We start from the raw sequence: 22,274 nt of genomic DNA, 5'->3' as shown, positions 1-22,274 counted from the left end.
GACCCTTCCTCAGTCTGAAACATCACCCATCCTTTTGCTTCAGGGATGCTGCCTGACCCACTGAGTTACTCTGGCACTCTGTGTCTATCTTTGGTATAAATCATCATCAGTAGTTTCATTATTTCTGTAAATAAAGTATTCCTGATCACTAACAATGATTTCTAACTTAAGCCGAATAACATTGATTAATTTACGATTTTCAAGGATGTTATCAGGACACGAGTGGCTGAGCTATAGAGAGAGGTTGGGCAGACTAGGACTTTATTCCTTGGAGTGCAGTTGGATGAGGGGTGATCTAATAGAGGTGTCTAAGATCATGAGGCGAATAGATAGGGTACATGCACAGAATCATTTACCCAGAGTTGGGGAATCAAGAACTAGAAGATATAGATTTAAGGTGAGAGGCGAAATATTTAATAGGAGCAACGTTTCAAGGGGCAACGTTTGCATGTAGAGTGGGGTAAATATATGGAACGAGTTGCCAGAGGAGGTGGTGAAGACAAGGTAAGTGTGAGAAGAATGTTTCCTTGGGATTCCCGAACTCGAGGTCGCAACCTCAACATGAGGAGAATAAAGAAGAATGTTTTTTCGTCAAATAGTTGTGAATCTTTGGAATTGTTGAACCTGCGGGTTCATTCGAGTTGATTCATGACAGACTGATGGATTTTAAAGGTTACAGGAACTCAGGTTCTGTGAGAGAAATTGGAGTTGAGAAAGCAGATGATCTTATTGAAAGGCTGCCTGCTCCTGTCTCTCTCTGCTCCCGTTCTTTGCTGATTTATGGGTAAGCAGTTTACATGTGAAATGCATTTCCTGCATAATGATTTCCTCCTGAAATGGTACTTGATTTTGGCTTTGTTTTAACAGGAGGAAAATCGAAATGAGATGGAGAAGAAGCAACAAATTGCCAAAGAGTTATCTGATTTAGTTGTGTACTGCAGGCCTGCAAAGTGCAAAGACATTTTTCCAACTGGTAATTTTTTAAATCTTACCACTACTGAGCAGATTTTGAAGATGGTTTCTCCTTTATGTAGAAATAAAATAATCTATCCTTTCAGAATTATTCACTCAATATTCCCCTGTATAATAAAACATAGAACAGCACAGCACAAGACCAGGCCCTTCGACCCACGATGTTGAAAATAATGCCAAGTCATCACTTATCTACCTGCACTTAACCCATATCACTCCATTCCCTGCATATCCATGGGAGTATCCTAAAGTCTTTTAAATGCCACTAACATTTGTTTCAACCCCATTCCAGGCACTCACCACTCGCTGTGTAAAAAAACTTGCCCCACACATCTCCTTTAAACCTTGGACCTCACACCCAGCAACAATACAGTTAGAAATTATAACATTACACAAAAACATTATAACAATACTAGTTCAGGTTAGTTTCAAGATACAGCCTGGAAACAGATCCTACGCCAACCATCGATCATTTATTCTAATTAATTCTATGGAATTCCACTTTCTCATCCACTCCCTACACATTAAGGGCAATGTATAATGGCCAATTAACCTATAAAACATGCACATTCTTGGAATGTGGAAGGAAATCGGAGCACCCGGAGGCAACCCACGTGGTTAGTTTAGAGATACATTGCGGAAACAGGCCCTTTGGCCCATCGAGTCCGCACCGACCAGCGATCCCCGCACATTAACACTATCCTACACACACTAGGGACAATTTACACGTACACCAAGCCAATTAACCTTCAAACCTGTACGTCTTTGTCGTGTGGGAGGTAACTGAAGATCCCGGAGAAAACCCATGCGGTCATGGGAAGAATGTAAATCTCCGTACAGACAGCACCCGTGGTCAGGATCGAACCCGGGTGTCCGGCGCTGCAAGCGCTGTAAGGCAGCAACTCTACTGCTGCACACCATGGCCGCACTGGGAGAACGAACAAACTCCACACATGCAGCACCCGAGATGATGATTGAACTGGGTGACTCGCACTATGAGACTACATCTCCACCTGCCGTGCCAGGGTGCTGCCTTGATAGTATTTGTCATTCCTGAATGGTAGTGAAGGTCGCTGGATGCTACCGAAATAGTGTGTCTGCCTCCAGCACGGCACTGACGCATGTTTAAGTCTCACCTATTTAATTTCTCATATCTTATATAGTGAGATTCAAACACTGGCTTGCCTATGTCTCGCAACATCTAAAGCAATTGAAAGAAACATCCACTTTGACCTTCCCTACCACTTCTCTACCATTCCTTGAGCTTACCATCTCCATCGCAGGGGACAGACTTCTGACCGACATACACTACAAACCCACTGACTCACATGGCTATCTGGACTACACGTCTTCCCACCCTGCCCCCTGTAAAGACTCTATCCCCTACTCCCAATTCCTCCGCCTACGCCGCATCTGTTCCCAGGATGAGACGTTCCACACCAAGGCATCGGAAATGTCCTCGCTCTTCAGGGAGCGGGGATTGCCCTCCTCCACCATAGATGAGGCTCGCACCAGGGTCTCATCCATACCCCGCAACACTGCTCTCTCTCCCCATCCCCGCACTCGCAACAAGGGCAGAGTCCCCCTAGTTCTCACCTTTCACCCCACCAGCCGGCAAATACAACAAATAATCCTCAGCCATTTCCGCCACCTCCAACGTGACCCCACCACTCGCCACATCTTCCCATCTCCCCCCATGTTTGCCTTCCGCAAAGACCGCTCCCTCCGCAACTCCCTTGTCAATTCTTCCCTTCCCTCCCGTACCACCCCCTCCCCGGGCAATTTCCGTTGCAATCGCAAGAAATGCAACACCTGTCCCTTCACCTCCCCCCTCGACTTCATCCAAGGACCCAAGCAGTCGTTCCAGGTGCGACAAAGGTTCACCTGTATCTCCTCCAACCTCATCTACTGCATCCGCTGCTCTAGATGTCAGCTGATTTACATCGGGGAGACTAAGCGGAGGTTGGGCGATCGTTTCGCCGAACACCTCCGCTCAGTCCGCAATAACCTACCTGAACTCCCGATGGCTCAGCACTTCAACTCCCCCTCCCATTCCCAATCCGACCTCTCTGTCCTGGGTCTCCTCCATTGCCAGAGTGAGCAGCAACGGAAATTGGAGGAACAGCACCTCATATTCCGCCTGGGTTGCTTGCGTCCGGATGGCATGAACATTGAATTCTCCCAAATTTGCTAGCCCTTGCTGTCTCTTCCCCTTCCTTAACCCTCAAGCTGTCTCCTCCCATCCCCCTGCCCTCGGGCTCCTCCTCTTCCCTTTTTCCTTCCTTCTCCCCCCCCACCTCCCATCAGTCTGAAGAAGGGCTTCGGCCTGAAACGTCACCTATTTCCTTCGCTCCATAGATGCTGCTGCACCCGCTGAGTTTCTCCAGCATTTTTGTGTACCTTCTTATCCACTTTGACCATGCAGGTTATCCTTTACATTAAAGTAAATTCACAGTAATTATGGATTGTTCATCCATTCAATCTGTGGTTGCAACCATTTGTTCATTAAATTCTTTGTGGAGAGTTTTGGAGCCAAAATATGTTTGGAATTGTACAACAAGTGTTGTTCATTCTCCTGCTGGGAATTGCTTCCTGATATCAGTACATACGTTCAAGTTGTATTGATTACACCATTAAAAATGGTCTCTACCTTCATAAGATTATTTCCTTTTTGTTTCAGTTCTAAACTGAGAAATCTGTGCTTCTCTTGTCCTTTACCACTACTTCCAGGAGTATTGATACAAATACATTGATAGATGCTCCTGAACACATCATCAGTGATGTAACCTGGGGTCATTGAGTGTTTCGGGTCTTTCAACATCAGACACCCTCACCCAGGCGACCCAGCCGTGGTTGATCAGACCACGACTTGTGTTCAGGTGGCATTCGCTCCTCCCCATGGACCTCCTCTCCTGATCCAGAGCCATCTCGAAGCCTTCTCCGTTGCCTCTGTGGTGTTCTTGATGGCCTTTCTCCTCGCCACTCCGTTGATGCCCAGTGCACTCAAGGCTTTGTAGAGCGATTGCCCTGCAAAACCTCTGCAGCCAACCTCGATGGGCATACACCTTGCCTTCCAGCCCTGCTTGCGGCAGTCTATGACCAGTTCTTCATATTTTGCCATCTTCCTCTCGTGGGCCTCCTCCAGACGTTCCTCCCACGGCACTGTCAGTTCCAACAAGACGATGTTTTTTGTCGCCTCTGAGACCAGGAGGATATCTGGCCTCAGGGTGGTCGTGGCAATGTGCTGTGGGAACTTCAGCTGTTTCACCAGGTCTACAGAAAGCTGCCAGTCCTGCGCAGTCGCCAGGATTCCTGACGGATTCCTGGCTGCTGTGGTTCTTGGCAGCTGCACTCCGGCCTTCACGAAGGTGATCATCTGGGTGGTGGGGCGTTCTCGTCTGCAGCTGCTGAATCCCACGCTGATGGCTTCTGCAATGGGTTTGAGAACCTGGTCGTGACGCCATGTGTACCGGCCCTGCCCAAGAGCCTTTGGGCAACAGCTCAGGGTGTGTTCCAACGTCCCCTTGCCTGAGCATTGCGGGCAATCTGGAGATTCCACTTTGCGCCAGATGAAGAGGTTCGATGGGCTGGGCAGGACATCATACACTGCCTGGACCAGGAACTTGATGCGCTGTGGTTCAGCCTGCCAGAGCTCAGTCCATGTGACATTTCGGTCCATGGCCTGCTCCCACCTTGTCCAAGCACCCTGCTGCCTCAAGCCAACCACTCTGGTACACCTCTCCTCCGCCACCACTGCCCTCACTTCCTCCTGGACCAGCCTGCGCCTCTCCTTCCCCTTGGCCTTGTCAAACTGGGGAGATGGGAAGATTCCCAGGCCTGCTCTTCCCCGAGTCATTGCTCCCACCAGGACTCTGTGGCGTATCCGGGACTCGCAGCACGGCTTCGCCGGCTCTCCACTTCCTCCCAGTTTTCACCTCCACCCCTGCCTGAGCCACATTGGGGTCACTGGAGTCCCTGTACATCATCACCTCTCTGGCCCGAGTCACCTTGAACTCCTCCTCCAGGGACTTCAGGGGCAGCTGGACCTTGGTGTTATTTCCGTAAAGGGCGATGCTGCTAAGGCTCCTGGGCAGTCCCAGCCACCTCCTGAGAAAGCTGCTGACTTTCCTCTCCAATCTCTCTACGATGGATATTGGGACTTCGTAGACAAGCAGTGGCCAGAATATCCTTGGCAGGATACCATGCTGGTAAATCCATGCCTTGAACTTGCCGGGAAGCCCCGACCGGTCCACTGCTCTCAACCAGCTCTCCAGCTCCTGACAGGTTGCCTGGACAGATGCTGTATCCTTCAGGCTGCTGTTAAACACCTTGCCAAGACTCTTCACTGGCCTTTCGGAGACAGTTGGGATTGGTGTCCCTTCGAAGCTGAATTGGAACTTGTCCATGACTTTGCCCTTCTTCAGCACCAGTGACCTTGATTTTCCTGGCTTAAACCTCATCCTTGCCCATCCAATCAGTTTCTCCAACCCCTGCAGGATCCACCTGCTTCCTGGCACTGACTCAGTGGTGACAGTCAGGTCGTCCATGAAGACTCTGATTGGTGGTTGGCGCATTCCTGACTTGGTCCAAGGGCCCCGGCACTCTGGCTCAGCAGACTTGACGATCATGTTCATCGCCAAGGTAACAAGGATCACAGAGATGGTACAGCCTGTGATGATCCCAACCTCCAGTCTGTGCCACTCTGATGTTACTGACCCTGATGAGACTCTCATGCTGAACTGGTTGTAATAGTCCAGGATGAGATCTGCCACTTGGCCCGGCACATGATGCTTGGCCATGACTGTCTGGATCAGCTTGTGCGGGATGGAGCCGTAGGCGTTGGCCAGGTCAAGCCAGAGCACTGTCAGGTCACCCTTGTTCTCCCTGGCTTATCTGATGAGCTGGGTCACCACCCCCGTGTGCTCTAGACACCCCGGCACTCCAGATAAGCCTCCCTTTTGCACTGAGCTGTCGATGTAGCTATTGCTGGAGAAGATGTTGGTCAGCCGCCTCGCCACTATGCTGAAGAAGATCTTGCCTTCAACGCTTAGCAAGGAGATGATTCTGAACTGATCGATCTTCTTGGAATCTTCCTCCTTTGGGATCCAGACCCCTTCAGCGAATCGCCACTGCTCCGCCACTTTTCCTCTCCTCCAGATGACCTTCAGGATCTTCCACAGCCGTTTCAGTAACATGGGGCTGTTCTTGTAGATTCTCCGCTCGGGCCAGGGGCTGAGCCAGCTCTTGCTCTCTTCACAATGTCCTGGACCTCTTTCAGGAGTGGCTCTCTACTATCAAATCCTTGATGGGTGGAGGTGGTTTTATCAGGATGTTGCACTGGCCCAGCTCCTGCTGCCTGACGGGGTCACTGTAGGTCGTCTGGATGTGCCGGTCGATCTCCTCCTTAGAGCAAGCCAAACTCCCACTGCGCTTCTGCCCGAGTAGTTGTTTGGTGAAGCTGAAGGGGTTGGCTATGAAGGATGCTCCTCGCTTCCTGGCTCTTTCCTTCCGGCGTCTTCGATGCCACTCAGCTCTACGGAGGGTTATCAGCTTCTTCCTCAGGATGGTTCGTAGCTCAGCCAAGGGGGGACGTTGCTCTTCCCTGGCCTCTTTATACTGCTTTTTGAGGGACTTCAGCTCCTGCCGGATCTTGTGGATCTTTGTTGCTCGTTGGTTCATGGTGAAAGGTGTTCTGGCCAGCTTCTTCTCCACTTCTCCAAACCTTTCCACTGCTAGGCTGATGATGATTGTTGTCATCGTCCTCAACCTTCGGTCCACGTCTCCCTTCGCAGTTGCTTCTAGCACCTTGTCGACGTCCTCGTCGAACTGATGCCAGGCGTAATTGCGTTGTATAACATTGCGTAATTTGTTGTACAAAAAAATTATAACGATAATAGAAAAATTATACCTCCTTCATTTTAACAATCATATTTTTAGCATAGCTTTCAAGATATGCGATATTGAAGACGCTATTACCTCTTCATTAGTCTGGGCACGTGGTACATTCTACAAATTGCCTTTGTTAGTTGTTGCTGAGTATGTTTAACATTAACTCCTTGGTTTTGTTCATCCTTATCTATTTCATTGATACAATTTGTGCATAGGATATCATTATTTCCTTTTGTAATACTTTGCAGATTTTAACATTACCGTTTCATCTGTCATTACTCTGCCGTCCAGCATAAATTGACCATTTCATTGCTGGTAATCTATAGCCTCAGCCGACATGTAAAACTGACCATATCCTATTTCCCCACCACACCAATGCACCTCAGTTGATTTTGCTTTCCATTGACACTGGCTTTTTTACATCCTTGCCAAAATGACAGGTTTTGCTCATTCTATAACTTATGCTCTTCCCTGTTAAATGCAAGGATGCTATGAAAGTATTAATGTACAGACACAATTATAACTGTTGCAATCTGTTGTTTTTTTCAGCAAAAGACATTATTGATTACAAAGAAATAAGATCATTTGCAGAAAATAAGGCAGAAGCTATCCTCAAACAAAAGTCCAAAGAGTTTCGGGACTACAACCGTAAGCAACTATCCAGAATCTACCCCAAAGGCCAACGCATTGAATCTTCCAACTATGACCCAATTATGTTGTGGCAACATGGATCCCAAATGGCGGCTCTAAATTATCAAACGCCAGGTACATGATATTTTTCAGAATGACATTGAAGTTCTGAATTGTACTTCATAGAATGTGTATTGTGTAACCTTTGAATGTATGTTAAGAGTGGACTGCAGTCTCTATAATGTGACAAGCTGAAATTTACGTAAATATTTATCAACAGTAACGCATCCCTAGAATTTCTGATAATCTCTTGGATGTCCCCGTAATTATAAGAGTTGGATTGAACATGTGTTTATCATTGAAAATTAATTAGATTGGATGCTGATAATACATATTTTTCCTCTCTTTTATCTCTCCACATAAAAGGAAAAAATAAGTATTTTAAATACAGCCTTTCTTGACCCAAGAACATTTTGTAGTATTTTATAGTCAATTAAAAAAAAATGTTTTAAAGTGTAATCACCACAATAAATATTAATACTGATATTCATCCCCCTATACTTAGCACAAAACAGGAGAAGATGGTTTGCATCCTTTTGTCCATAAACATTCCTAGGAAAACAATTCAATGATTCCCTTTCTCCCCTCCGATCTTCTCTGCGCTATCCAATTTATTTTCTGTTTGATTCTTTTTTGCCATTAACCTATGCTAAAGGGTAATTCACAATTGCCAGTTAACCTGCTATCCATCTTGGGTATGGGAAGAACCTAGTAATCCAGGAGAAAACCCATTCAGTCACAGGGAGAAGTGCAATCTCAGCACAGATAGCATCCGAGGTTAGATTTGAACCCACATCCCTAGAATTGTGAGGTAGCAGCACTACCTGATGCATCACTGTTCAACCCTTATGAAAGTTTAAAATTATCAAACCATTATTAAATTACATTAAGAATAATAAGTTTAAACATATCTAATCTGAGAAACATGTTCTATCACAACATTAAAACAATAATGTAGGAAGGAACTGCAGAGCTGGTTGAAGCTGAAGATAGACACAAAATGCCGGAGAAACTCAGTGGGACAGACAGCATCTCTGGAGAGAAAGGATGGGTGATGTTTGTGTTCTATAAGACACCAGGAATAGCAATTTTGGTGCTGCATTTCCTGAATGGTCCTAAATTTACGATGCCAATTGTTGCTTACTTGGAACAGAAACACACTGCGGAAGTTGTGGCTGGTCCCGACCCAAAGTGTCACCGATCCACATCCTCAAGAGATGCTGCCTGACCCATTGAGTTACTACAGCATTTTGTGTCTTTCTTTTGTAAAACCCACATATTCTGTGATATTTTGAAATGGACTGCGACTGTTTTAATGTATAATTCCAACAGACTTGAATTGATAGTGGTGAAAGTTGTTGTGTTTTGGTGTTAGAGCCCTTGAGTGTTAGTGTCCTAGAGTTAAAGGGATTAAAACAGGCCCATTGGCCTACCATGTCCACATTATCTATCATGTGACGCTCCTGTATGCATCAGAAACCTGGACAACATACCGATGCCACGTGAAAACACTTGAAAAGTTCCATCAACTATGTCTTCGAAGCAGCTTAAATATCAGATGGAAAGACAGAAAAGCAACGTCAGCATGCTGAAACAAGCAAAAACATCTGGCATTGAATCCTTCATCATCATCAATAAGATGGGTCGGTCATGTTGTTCGGATGGAAGACGAGCGTCTACCAAAGCAAACCTTCTACTCCCAGCTTAAAGAAGGCAAACGTAAAAGAGGCAGACAAAAGAACAGATTCAAAGACGCCTTAAAAGCCAGCATGAAGAAATGTGAATTAGACATCGACAATTGGGAAACAGGAAACTCTGGCGAACCATCAGCCAAGAAGGAACAGCGACCTTCGAAGCCAACAGATGCACAGAATTAGAAGAAAAGAGAAGAAAATGGAAAGAGACGCAGAAACAACCAAAGCCTGATCTGCCATCTGGAATTACCTGTCCTGAATGCCAAAGAACCTTCAAAGCCAGGATTGGATTCCAAAGCCACCTGAGAGTCCATAAAAACAACGGAATATAGACCGTCATCCTCGACCTCAAGGGATAGCCACAATGACATGTGGTGGTAATCCCATTCGCCTGCATTAATTCCTTATCCCTCTATACCTTGCTCATTCAACTAATTGTCCAGATACCTTTTACATGTTGTTACTATTCCTGCTTCCATCACCTCTTCTGGCAGCCCATTCCAGATACCAACAACATTTTGTGTGAGAACGTTATCTCTCAAATTCCCTTTCGACCTCCATGTCTCACCATTAAACCTATGCCCTCCAGTTTCAGACGCCCTTACCATGGGAAATAAACTCATGCTCTCAAAGCATCTCATAATTATATACACCTTTATCATGCCACCGCTCAGCATCCTTTGCTCCAGGTGAAAGACTTAATCTATCCAATTGCTCCTATCAAAATCATGACATGACTCTGATCTCTAGCGTCGAAAGCCCTCTAATCCAGGCAGAATCCGTATGAATAATTTAGCCTAGTCTCGCTTAACGACATAACTTCCTGCATACAATCAATGTAAATCATTCTGCAGAAAAAAAAAGAAAGTAAAGTTCCTACATAATTCATTTCCTAAGTCAGTGAAATTATGATAAAATTCATTTGCCATGATTCTACTTCCACAAATGTATATATATTTTTAAAATAAAGTTAAGAACATAAGAAGATGAAGCATCAAGGCATTGGACTCCCTTCCGGCCGCCTCTTTCAACTCAAACTCCATATTTACTTTAGATTTAGAGATCCTGTATTTAGACTATATAAACCATCATGTTATACTACAGTTTCAACACTGATTTTCCATCAACTGGTGGTCCAGCACCTCCTTAACTCCGGGCAAAATCACAAGAGTGCACTTGATTTCTTCTCCAAATCCAAGTTCTTCTATTCCCTGTCAGTTGACTGCTCAACAACGATTGCTTGTACGAACCCTTGTTGCAAATTGAGAACAGTGTTTGTACATACAACTGGCTGTACATATGACAATAAACTTGATTTGATCTTAATTTAATAAGTAATTGATAATATATGGAGTATATGCACATAAAATATAGAGGATAAAAGTTAAGGAATACTTAATTCACATCTATGAGGAGATATTGATCTTTCAAGTCATCATACTATTTTCCATGCCGTAAGAATTAATAGTTCTTTGGTAGTGCATTAGTTACAGTGAAGATTTGAGATTTGCTAATCAATTTTGCTTAAATATTAGAAACTATGTATTTGCTCATGCCACCTCCAGATGGAGCCACAGTCCTTGGGTAAAATTATTTGAAGCTTTGTCGATTTGCCTGGTGGATGATAATAAATGAATCTTCGTTGTATGCTTTTATACCATTTTACAAAGAATACGGAGATCGATACAAAATATCCATAAGGACCTTGAAACATTTTCTCAATGGCACAGCAGTAGGCTTTTGGAGAAATATTTTCAAAAGCATTGGTCATGCCTCCTCCATGTTTTGAAGTGTTTGCTGTGAGTTGCACATTCCATGAAATGAGCAGGAGGACAGCTGTGTTCTTTGGTGCCTGACAGTGGGGATGCTACATGGAATTTTTTTTCCAAGACAGTTTTTTTTCTGCTTGCCAATTTCCAAAGTAACTAAGTGGTTCTCTCGTTCCTGATCGAAATTGCACTTTAACAAGTTAGGTCCACATAAAACTAATAGTGTTGCCCATTGCATCACACATATTATATTAAATTTGCATTGTGGAAACGTCCGTAAAAGCAAAACAACCTGTACTTAAAACTGCCCTGATTTATTTCAATTTTGTTACAGATAGGTCAATGCAGCTGAATCAAGCCATGTTTAATATGAATGGAAAAACTGGGTATCTGCTACAGCCTGAATCTTTGAGAAGTGACAATCCAAATAAACACCGACCATATTCCATTAAAGTAAAAGTAAGGAAGTTAATTCCACATGTACTGTGTTATTTGCTTTACAATTATAATACTTCTGGAATGAAAATATTGTGAGAGGTGAAAATGGTTTCTCATGTGGCCAACCTCTAAGTTTCAAGAGTGACTGCCAAATAATTTTTATCACTGAACAGCAAAAATCAAACATTATTTAACTTTTTTTTTTAAATCGTTCAGGCAAATGTATTCTTGAAGTTGTACAATGTATTTTTACCACTTAAATATGAACAGTACACACTGAATATCACCCTGTACCACCTGTGCGGCAAGGTGCGCAGTGTTAGAGTTACTGCCATACAGCGCCAAGGACCCGGGTTGATGCCTGACTACAGGTGTTGTCTGTACGGAGTTTGTACGTTCTCGCCATGCCTTGCGTGGGTTTTCTCCGGGAGGTCCAGTTTGCTCCTAATCCAGACACATTCAGGTTGGTAGGCTAATTGGCTTAGTAAAATTGTAAATTGTCCTTAGTGTGTGTAGGATAGTGTTAGTGTGCGGGATCGCAGGTTGGCATCGCAGGTTGGCACGGACTCGTTGGTCCGAAGGGTCTGTGTCTGTGCTGTATCTCTAAACTAAAGCTAAACTTTGTTGTAAATGTTAACTATGTTAACATGATATCTGGCTCCCTGCCTTTTGTCCCATTTTAACAATTTTGCTCATACCAATCTCTGTCTAAAATGTTGATCCTGCCCTATTTACTCCCTGTGCATATCCACATTTTTTCCTGATTTCATTACGTTCCCATAAAGTGGTCTGGGTGTTTTTGTGAATTAAAAAATCTTATATTACTGGGGATTGTGGAATACTTCTGCACTAAGCTTCAATCCTGAACTTTCCAATCAACATATTTCACTGTCCAAATGGCAAATTAGCCTATGGTTTTCACACACTTACCTTCTGAAACGACGTGTCAACAATAACAGAATGTTTCGATTGAACTAAACATTTAACTTAGCAAATATTCCAAGGCACTTCTTACGAGCTACATTATTCAAAACAAGTCCATCAGTCTGACGAAGGGTCTCGACCCGAAACCTCACCTATTCCTTCGCTCCGTAGATGCTGCCTCACCCGCAGAGTTTCTCCAGCATTTTTGTCTCCCTTTGAGTCAAAGGAGGAGCTGTGCGGATAGATTGGAAGTTTAGTTGAAGATGTGTAGGAAGGGAATCTGAGAGTTTATGCCTGGACATCTGAAGGTGTGATGTCCAATGTTCATGTGAAAATCGTTAGACAACATCTGAAGGAACACAGAATTATTAGAGCATTGTCAAAGTGGAGTTTACAGAGGTGGAGAGGCAATGTAGTGTGTAGTGGAGTAATGGGCGAAAGGGACAAATAGCATATTGCAGTGTGTAGGAAGGAACTGCACAGGCTGGATAAAACCGAAGATAGACACAAAAAGTTGGAGGAGTAATTCTGCAGGTCAGACAATGTCTCTGGAGAAAAGGAATAGGTGACGTTTCGGGTCAATACCCTTCTTCATACTGAAAGTCAGAATGAGAGTCCGAAGAAGGGTCTCCGGAGATGCCGCCTGACCCGCTGAGTTACTCCAGCATTTTGTGTCTATCTTTAGCACAATGCAGTGCTGTGCACTGTCATATTACGTCACTCATGGAGAGTTTTAATGTAATACAAGGTTTACTCTCATTCTAACTCTCAGTCCGAAGAAGGGTCTTAACCCGAAACAACAGCTGTTTTTTTTGTCTAGACATGCTGCCTGACCCGCAGAGTTACTCCAGCATTTTGTGTCTAACCGCAAGGTTTACAACCATTCTGGTTCTATGGCAAGTTTTGAATGCTCCCATTTTCTTCAGACAATTATTTTGCCCCAGAGCGGGTTCTACTTGTGTAATTCAGATTCAGATTCAATTTTAATTGTCATTGTCAGTGTACAGTACAGAGACAACGAAATGCATTTAGCATCTCCCTTGAAGAGCGACATAGCAAACGATTTGAATTTTTTTGTCATTGGCAGTCACCGAGGACGAGGTATCTTGACAATGCCCGGACATCCTCTTTTCATTCCACGACTATTGCAATTGCTGTTCACAACGGTAACAAAACATAGCCTTCCCAAACCCTAACCAAATGTCATCAAATTACATGATAACAGTTCAAGTATCAGAGTGTGATATGTATTGAAATAACATTTTATTTTGGCTCCAAATATTTGCTGCAGGAAGTGTGCCACATCACAAATGAGTTTGGTCATTATTTTCCAGCTTTCTTGCCCCTGCTACCATTAGTCTTACAATCAGGTCATGGGAAGAACGTACAATCTACATACTAGCACCCGTAGTCAGGATTGAACCCAAAATGTTCCCTGTGCATTCCACAGATGCTGCCTGACCCACTGCCCACCTTCAGCACTTTGAGTTGTGGTTGTTGTACAGAGTTGTAAAGTAATCCTGTATCTTTGTGGCCTATCCTGCTGTTATAAATCGCTGTGATGCCTGTTGAATATTCTTACATTTACTGTTTTCATTAACCTTCCAGCTACTTGGTGCCCGTCATCTACCCAAACCTGGGAGGAGTCTAGTCTGTCCTTTTGTAGAAGTGGAACTGTGTGGGCCTGAGAATGACAATGAGATCAAGAAGTTCAAGACAGCGGTGATAAGTAAGTAAGTGTGTGTGTGTGTGTGTGTGTGTGTGTGTGTGTGTGTGTGTGTGTGTGTGTGTGTGTGTGTGTGTGTGTGTGTGTGTGTGTGTGTGTGTGTGGTGTGTGTGTGTGTGTGTGTGTGTGTGTGTGTGTGTGTGTGTGTGTGTGTGTGTGTGTGTGTGTGTGTGTGTGTGTGTGTGTGTGTGTGTGTGTGTGTGTGTGTGTGTGTGTGTGCGCGCGCATGTGTGTGTCCGCCAGCATGTATATAATCACCTTTAAGTTTAGTTTAGAGATATAGCGCGAAAACAGGCCCTTTGGCCCACTGAGTCCACGCCGACCAGCAATCCCTGTGCATTAACACTATCCCAAACACCAGGGACAAATTGCAAGTTATTACCAAAGTTTGCAAGTTTCTGTACATCTTTGGAGAGTGGGAGGAAACTGGAGCACCCGGGGAAAACCCACGCCATCACGGGGAGAACGTAAAATTCCGCACAGACAACACCTGTAGTCGGGATTGAACCTGGCACTATAATGGCTGCAACTCTACCACCAAGGCAACGTGCAGCCACATTATAGAGTGATGGAGAGAAACAGCTCCTTCAGCACACTGTCTGTACTGACCATCAGCCACACAATTACACTAATACTATATTCATCCCTTTGTTAAATTCTGCCCACATTCTGATCAACTCCCTCAATATTCTACCACTCGTGCACACTAGGGGCCATTTACAGTGAACATTTAACTCACCAACATTGGGATGTGGGTGGAAACTGGAGCACCCACTGGAAACATAGGGAGAACATGCAAACTCCACACAGATGGCACCGCAGATCAGGATAGAAACTCTGCTAGGTGTGAGTATGTGGGTATTTGTTTAGTAATAGACACACTAATCACACCTATTCCTAAAAATATATCTTAAATACAAATACTTCAGAATCTACAATTCAATATTTAGTCCCCCTTGATCTTTTTATTTAATGTGTCAATTATTTCAATGATATGTAAATTTATAGCAGGATCTAGATCAGTTGAGAAGGCAGGCTAAGGAATATGAAATATCTGGAATTAGTTGCCAGAGGAAACTGTAGAGGTGGATGTTATTAAGTCATTTGGAGAGATTTATGGAAGTAGGAAGAGTTTGCAGGGATAAGTAGTAAATGCAGGTAAATGGGACTAGCCCAGAATGCCATCTTGGTTGGCGTGGATAAGGTGGGCTGAATGGGCCTGTAGTTGTGTGACTATTTCTCAGCACCTCATTTCTTCTGGCCGCTGCACCATCGAGAGCATCCTTACCAACTGCATCACAGTATGGTATGGCAACTGCTCTGTCTCTGACCGGAAGGCATTGCAGAGGGTGGTGAAAATTGCCCAACGCATCACCGGTTCCACGCTCCCCTCCATTGAGTCTGTCCAAAGCAAGCGCTGTCTGCGGAGGGCGCTCAGCATCGCCAAAGACTGCTCTCACCCCAACCATGGACTGTTTACCCTCCTACCATCCGGGAGGCGCTACAGGTCTCTCCGTTGCCGAACCAGCAGGTCGAGGAACAGCTTCTTTCCGGCGGCTGTCGCTCTACTTAACAACGTACCTCGGTGACTGCCAATCACCACCCCCGGACACTTATTATTTTTTTTATTCAAATCGTTTGCTATGTCGCTCTTCAAGGGAGATGCTAAATGCATTTCGTTGTCTCTGTACTGTACACTGACAATGACAATTAAGATTGAATCTGAATCTGAATCTGAATCTGAATCTTTGTAGTACTTCATTCTATTGGTCTTGAGTACATGTGGACAATTCAACAGCAGTGTTAAAACCTACAGTACCCTGCTCCCTACTCCATTGTCTTCCTACGCAAACCTTTCAATAGTAGTCATTAGCCTCACCTCAAGGGAAACTGGCCGTACCAACCCTTGGTGTGTTTCCAGGTTGTGGCATCCCGAACTACTACGTAAACAAAGATCTTTATGCCTTGTTCTTACCTTCTCCTCAGCTAACAATGAACCATTCTACATTTCCTTGATCAGCATCTGCTTTGATCTGTCATTTTCACACCTTACCCTTTCATATTTCTAGTCTCCCTCCCCCCTGACTCAGTCTGAAGAAGGGTCTCGACCCGAAACATCACTCATTCCTTCTCTCCATAGATGCTCGCTGTCCTGCTGAGTTATACCAGCATTTTGTGTCGAACACCTAAATTTAGATCGGATAAGTACAAACTGGAAACTCCACCTTATACAGTGCCCCCCATGATGTTTTGGACAAAGACCCATCATTTATTTATTTGCCTCTGTACTCCACAATTTGAGATTTATAATAGAATAAAATAATGTGATTAAAATACACATTGTCAGATATTATTAAAGGCCATTTTTATGCATTTTGGTTTCACCATGTCGAGATTACAGCAGTGTTTATACGTAGTTCCCCCATTTCGGGGCACCATAATGTTTGGGACACAGCAATGTCAATGTCAATGCAAGTAGTCATGTTTAGAATTTTGGTGCATATCCTTTGCATGCAATGACTGCTTGAAGTCTGCGATTTCTGGACATCACCAGTTGCTGGGTGTCTTCTCTGGTGATGCTCTGATAGGCCTGTATTGCAGCCATCTTTAGTTTATGCTTGTTTTGGGGGCTAGTCCCCTTCAGTTTACTCTTCAGCATATAAAAGGCACAATTGGGTTACGATCGGGTGATTGACTTGGCCACTCAAGATTTGAGCATTTTTTAGCTTTGAAAATCTTCTTTGTTGCTTTAGCAGTATGTTTGGGATCATTGTCTTTCTGTAGAATGAACCACCGGCCAATGTGTTTTAAGGCATTTGTTTGAACTTGAGCAGATAGGATGTGTCTACACACTTCAGAATTCATTATACTACCATCAGCAGTTGTATCATCAATGGAGATAAGTGAGCCAGTACCTTCAGCAGCCACACATGCCCAGGCCATAATACCCCCACCACCGTGTTTCACAGATGAGGTGGTATGCTTTGGATCTTGGGCAGTTGCTTCTCTCCTCCATACACTCTGATATAAGTTAATCTTTGTCTCATCTGTCCACAAGACCTTTTTCCAGAAATGTAGTTGCTCTTTTGAGTACTTATTTGCAAGATGTATCCTGCCCATCCTATATTTGCAGCTAACCAGTGGCTTGCATCTTGCAGTGTAGCCTCTGTATTTCTGTTCATGAAGTCTTCTGCGGACAGTGACCATTGACAAATCCACACCTGAAGTGTGTTTCTGATCTGTTGGACAGGTGATTGGGGATTTTTCTTTATTATAGAAATAATTCTTCTGTCATCAGCTATGGAGGTCTTGCTTGGCCTGCCTGTCCCTTTGCGATTAGTAAACTCACCTGTGCTCTCTTGCTTCTTAATGTTGTTCCAAAGAGTTGTTTTTGGTAAGCCTAAGATTTGGCTGATGTCTCTTAACAGTTTTATTCTTGTTTCTTAGTCTCATAATGACTTCTTTGACTTTCATTGGCACAACTTTGGTCCTCGTGTTGATAAACAGCAATAAAAGTTTCCAAAGGTGATGGAAAGTCTGGAGGAAAGACAAGTTGCTGAGAGCTCTCTTCTACCTGCATTAAGGGGGCATTTAAACACGCCTGAGCAATTAATAATACCTGTGAAGGCATGTGTTCCAAACATTATGGTGCCCTGAAATGGGGGTACTACGTATAAACACAGCTGTAATTTCCATGTGGTGAAACCAAAATGTATAAAAATGGCCTTTATTAAAATCTGACAATGTGTATTTTAAGCACATGTGATTTTTTTTTCTATTACAAATCTCAAATTGTGGAGTACAGGGACAAATAAATAAATGATGGGTCTTTGTCGAAGACATTATGGAGGGCACTGTATGCTGCATCAAATGAGGTCTTTACTTAGATGGTCAGGACACAATTCTCTTAATACTAAGAATGCAAAAGGAGATAAAATGATATATAATCATATAAACATCCCACTGTGATTTGAAATAATAATAGTAAAGGAATGCAATTTCCAGGTTCCCAGATCTGCATCTTAGTAAAAAGCCATTTTTTTAATTGGTGGAAAACAGCTATTCTTTGCACAATATATTGTTTTATTATTACTTTATTATGTTATATTCATACCTTTAAATGTTCAACTATTTGAAAATGATTACACTGTTATGTATAAATAGAGGCAGGAATGCTTTATGTTGTGGATAAAGAATGTTATGTTTTTCAAATGATTTAAATCATTTACCTATTTGTATTCCAGATGATAATGGCCTTAATCCGGTGTGGTCAGGGGCAACTGAAGAGCAACATAAGGAATTTATCATCCAAGATCCCTCTTTAGCTTTTCTCCGATTTGGTGTGTATGAAGAGGACATGTTCAGTGATCCAAACTTCTTGGCTCATGCCACTTTCCCCATCAAAGGAATCAAAACGGGTTAGTTTGACAGATCTGAATATTGTGGTAAAAGATATTTTAAGTTCAGCATTATCCTGTAAATGTGTTTAGCCGATTACAAAGGCAGGGACATGCTAGGTTCATTCTAGCAGAAAAATAAGTTTGGTAAATGTGTAATTAATTTCTAGAAGCCAAATGCTTCCCATGTGTGTACCACGATTCTTGGAATGGATAATCGCCCTTTAATTACGGATCCGAACATGTGTAGGAATGTCCATCTGGTGGCTATTGCTTGTGCACATGTATAACACTAGTGACCAAAGACAACATTCTTCCCGAATGCTGGAAACACTCAGCAGATCAGGTAGCATCCATGGAAAGCGGTCAGGTCACCTTGCCTTGCCTGTTGCCAGTCCTGATGTGTCCTGGTCTTTTCTCGCTTTTAGCTCTGGGTCATAATGAAATGATTTAGGAGTAATGTGTGACTGAAGGATGATTTGAGGTTTCATTGAAATGTTCCTCCTGATATTAGAAAGATACAGTATATAGACACAAAAAGCTGGAGTCACTCAGCTCTCATGCTGCAGTAAGGCAGCATCTATAGAGAAAAGGAATAGGTGAGGTTTTGTGTCGAGACCCTTCTTCAGACCCGAAACGTCACCTACTCCTTTTCTCCAGAGATGCAGCCCGAATCGCTGAGTTACTCCAGCTTTTGTGTCTATCTTTTGGTGTAAACCAGCATCTGCAGTTCCTTCCCCCACATTTGGAAAGATATATAAACCGAGTATAGTTCCAGTTTGTCCTCCATTTTAATTGGATTTAGTGAAGGTTATGTATATTCATAAGGAACAAACCTCCACAGACAGTTAACATTTTTTGTTTTCTATATGTGAGTTAATGTTTGCAATATCACAATTTAAATCTAACTATACATAAACTTGCCTCAGCCTCCAGTATGGGAAACATAAATTTAATTTAGGTATCAGAATGTTTAATATAAAATAAGCTATGAAACATCTGCACCATTTTATGGCTATCTATAAATCATCTCTTGCAAGTATGCAAGTATGAAAAATCTAATCTTATTTGTCATCTTTAAAAAGGACCATTTATCTTTATTGCATATACTTATCTAATTAATGATTAGTAATGTTTTTAATTAGCAGAGCCTGTGACAGCGATGGCCAATCACTAGGATATAGTGATTTTGTCACCGGGTTGGGAATCTAGATGACTAGATTGATGGTCCGTGATGGCGTTTGATCAATTTAATCCCACCCTACTAGCTAAGGGATTTAAATTCAAGAACATGAATAAAAAAAACAGCTGGTTACCAGCAATGGTGGCTTATCTCCTTTAATAATACCTTTGAAGAATGAAAATCTGCCGTGCTTCCCTGGTCTGACCTACATGTGACTCCAGGTTCATTGTAACATCGTTGACTCTCATGGGCGCCAGAGTGGTTAAGTTGTTGTCTTTCAGCGCCGGAGACCAGGGTTCGATCCTGACTGTCTGCACTGAGAATGCACATTCTCCCTGTGACTGCGTGGGTTTTCTCCGGGGCTCCAGGTTCCTCCCACGTTCCAAGACGTACAGGATTGTAGGTTAATTGGCTTCTGTAAATTGTCCCTAGAGTGTAGGATAGAACAAGTGTGTTGTTGGTCGCCACAGACTTGGAAGGACAAAGAGCCTGTTTCCACGCTGTGGCTCTAAATCTAAAAATAAAAATAATACAAAAACAAGGATATGATGCTGAGGCTTCATAAGGCACTGGTCAGACTGCATTTGGAGTGTTGTAAGCACTTCCTGGGCCCTTTATCTGAGGAAGGATGTGCTGACATAGGAGAGTGTTCAGAGGAGGTTTACGAGAATGAACCCAGGAATGATTGAGTTAACATATGATAAGGTTTGAAGGCACTGGCTTGAAGGCACCGTACTCGCTGGAGTTTAGAAGGATGAGGGGGTACCTCATTGAAACTTACCGAATAGTGAAAGGCCTGGATAGAGTGAGCATGAAGAGAATGTTTCCATCACTTGTGGGAGAGTCTAGGACGAGAGACCATAGCCTCAGAATAAAATAACGTATCTATAGAAAGGAGATGAGAAGGAATTGAATCTGTGGAATTCATTGCCACAGAAGGCTGTAGAAGCCAAGACAATGGATATTTTTAAGGCGGAGATTGACAGATTCTTGATTCGTACAGGTGTTAGGGGTTATAGGGCAAAGGCAGGAGAATGGGTTTGAAAGGGAAAGATAGATCAGTCACAATTGGCTGGCAGAGTAGGCAATGGGCTGAATGGCCTAATTGTGCTCCTAGAACTTATGAACTGCAGATGCTGGTATCTTGCGTAGGACACCAACTGCTGGAGTAACTCAGCGTCAGTCAGCTTCTCTGGAGGACATGTTTTGGTGACGTTTTGGGTCAAGACCCTTCTTCTGACTATGTCTGGGATGGCCTAGCATTGAACAAATATTTTAACATCTCCACTGCAGCTAAGCCCAGTAATTTACATTTACAGTTTTGTTATTCATTTCAACCATGTTCCCCGTGGAAGTAACATTTCCAGAGACAACCCGGGATTCCTTTGATCAAGAACTTGCATCTTTATTGGTGCTGTTCGTGAGAATAATGTGCCACGGAATACAGGACTGTAAATTCACATGTGCTAATATCTCAGATTTCTAAGAGGATTGTTGAGACAGGCTCTAGGATTGTGAGGTAACAAGATTCAAGATTCAAGAGACATTTATTGTCACATGCACCAATTGATACAGTGAAATTTGGGGTCACCATACAGCCATACGAATAATAAAAGAACACAGAACACGATAGTCTTTAACATAAACATCCCCACACAGTGGAATCAAAGTTTCCCACTGGGAGGGAAGGCACCAAAGTTCAGTCATCCTCCACTTTGATGTTCTTTGATGTTCACACTTGGTCGGGGCCTAACATTTGGTAATCTACCCTCAATATACACAGTTACCCCAGACATGAGTGTATGCTGTCATTTTACCACTATGTATCATTCTTTTTGCAAAGTAGCTTTAAAATTTGATTTCAAATTCACCTCGTCATTACCATTTGAATAATTTCACGTGAAAAATATGTTAAAATATTTTAGGAGCTGGAGTGCGATGATGTTTTGTTTCCATTACACTCACTTAGAACTAGCTTCCAAAGAATTTTAATGTGAAATATGTTTAACAGCTATTGATATGTAAAATCCGGTGTTCAGAAGTTTATATGTTTAAGAAATGCTTATTTTCTGGGTTTTTTCTCCAGGTTACAGGTCAATTCCTCTTAAAAATGGTTACAATGAAGATATTGAATTAGCAGCTCTTCTAGTCCAATGTGAAGTGAATCATTTAGGGGTAAATAATGTTTTTCTTCATAACGTTAATCTTTTCACGGGTGCGAGCTTTAACCCGTTGCTTAAAGCGTTGATTGTTAAGAGCACACATATATTTGTATGCATTTTCAAGGTCAAACAACCAGGTAAAAAAGCACCTTTCATTCAGTAGCATTTCAAATTCTTTTGTCTCTGTGATGAAGGAAAATGCCAGGAAATTAAGGGGATCAAGGAATAGATTTTCACCCTCACCAGAAGGAGATGCAGAGTTGTGTGGCTATTATAGAACAACACATTTGCATTGTATTAATTTCAATGGAATAAAAGTCTAGTTTAGTTTAGTTGAGATACGGCGCAAACAGACTCTTCGGCCCACCGGGTCCGCGCCGAACAGTGATCCCTACACACACTAGGGACATTTCTTACATTTACCAAGCCA

At 43.1% G+C, this 22,274-nt stretch overlaps 1 protein-coding gene across 1 annotated transcript in view; it reads left to right on the top strand.

The window, feature by feature from the left end:
* Window positions 1–22,274, top strand: part of plcg2 (phospholipase C, gamma 2) — a 192,054-nt gene that overhangs the window by 160,780 nt on the left and 9,000 nt on the right. Inside the window, exons 25-30 of the mRNA XM_055648937.1 lie at window positions 868–973; window positions 7,411–7,626; window positions 11,349–11,473; window positions 13,985–14,105; window positions 18,347–18,520; window positions 21,769–21,857. Coding sequence (XP_055504912.1) covers window positions 868–973; window positions 7,411–7,626; window positions 11,349–11,473; window positions 13,985–14,105; window positions 18,347–18,520; window positions 21,769–21,857 — 831 coding nt within the window. The remainder of the gene's footprint in view (window positions 1–867; window positions 974–7,410; window positions 7,627–11,348; window positions 11,474–13,984; window positions 14,106–18,346; window positions 18,521–21,768; window positions 21,858–22,274) is intronic.

This window comes from Leucoraja erinacea, chromosome 17 (genome assembly GCF_028641065.1).
Source record: "Leucoraja erinacea ecotype New England chromosome 17, Leri_hhj_1, whole genome shotgun sequence".
NCBI lineage: Eukaryota > Metazoa > Chordata > Chondrichthyes > Rajiformes > Rajidae > Leucoraja > Leucoraja erinaceus.
This window is presented reverse-complemented; position numbering and strand designations above follow the sequence as displayed.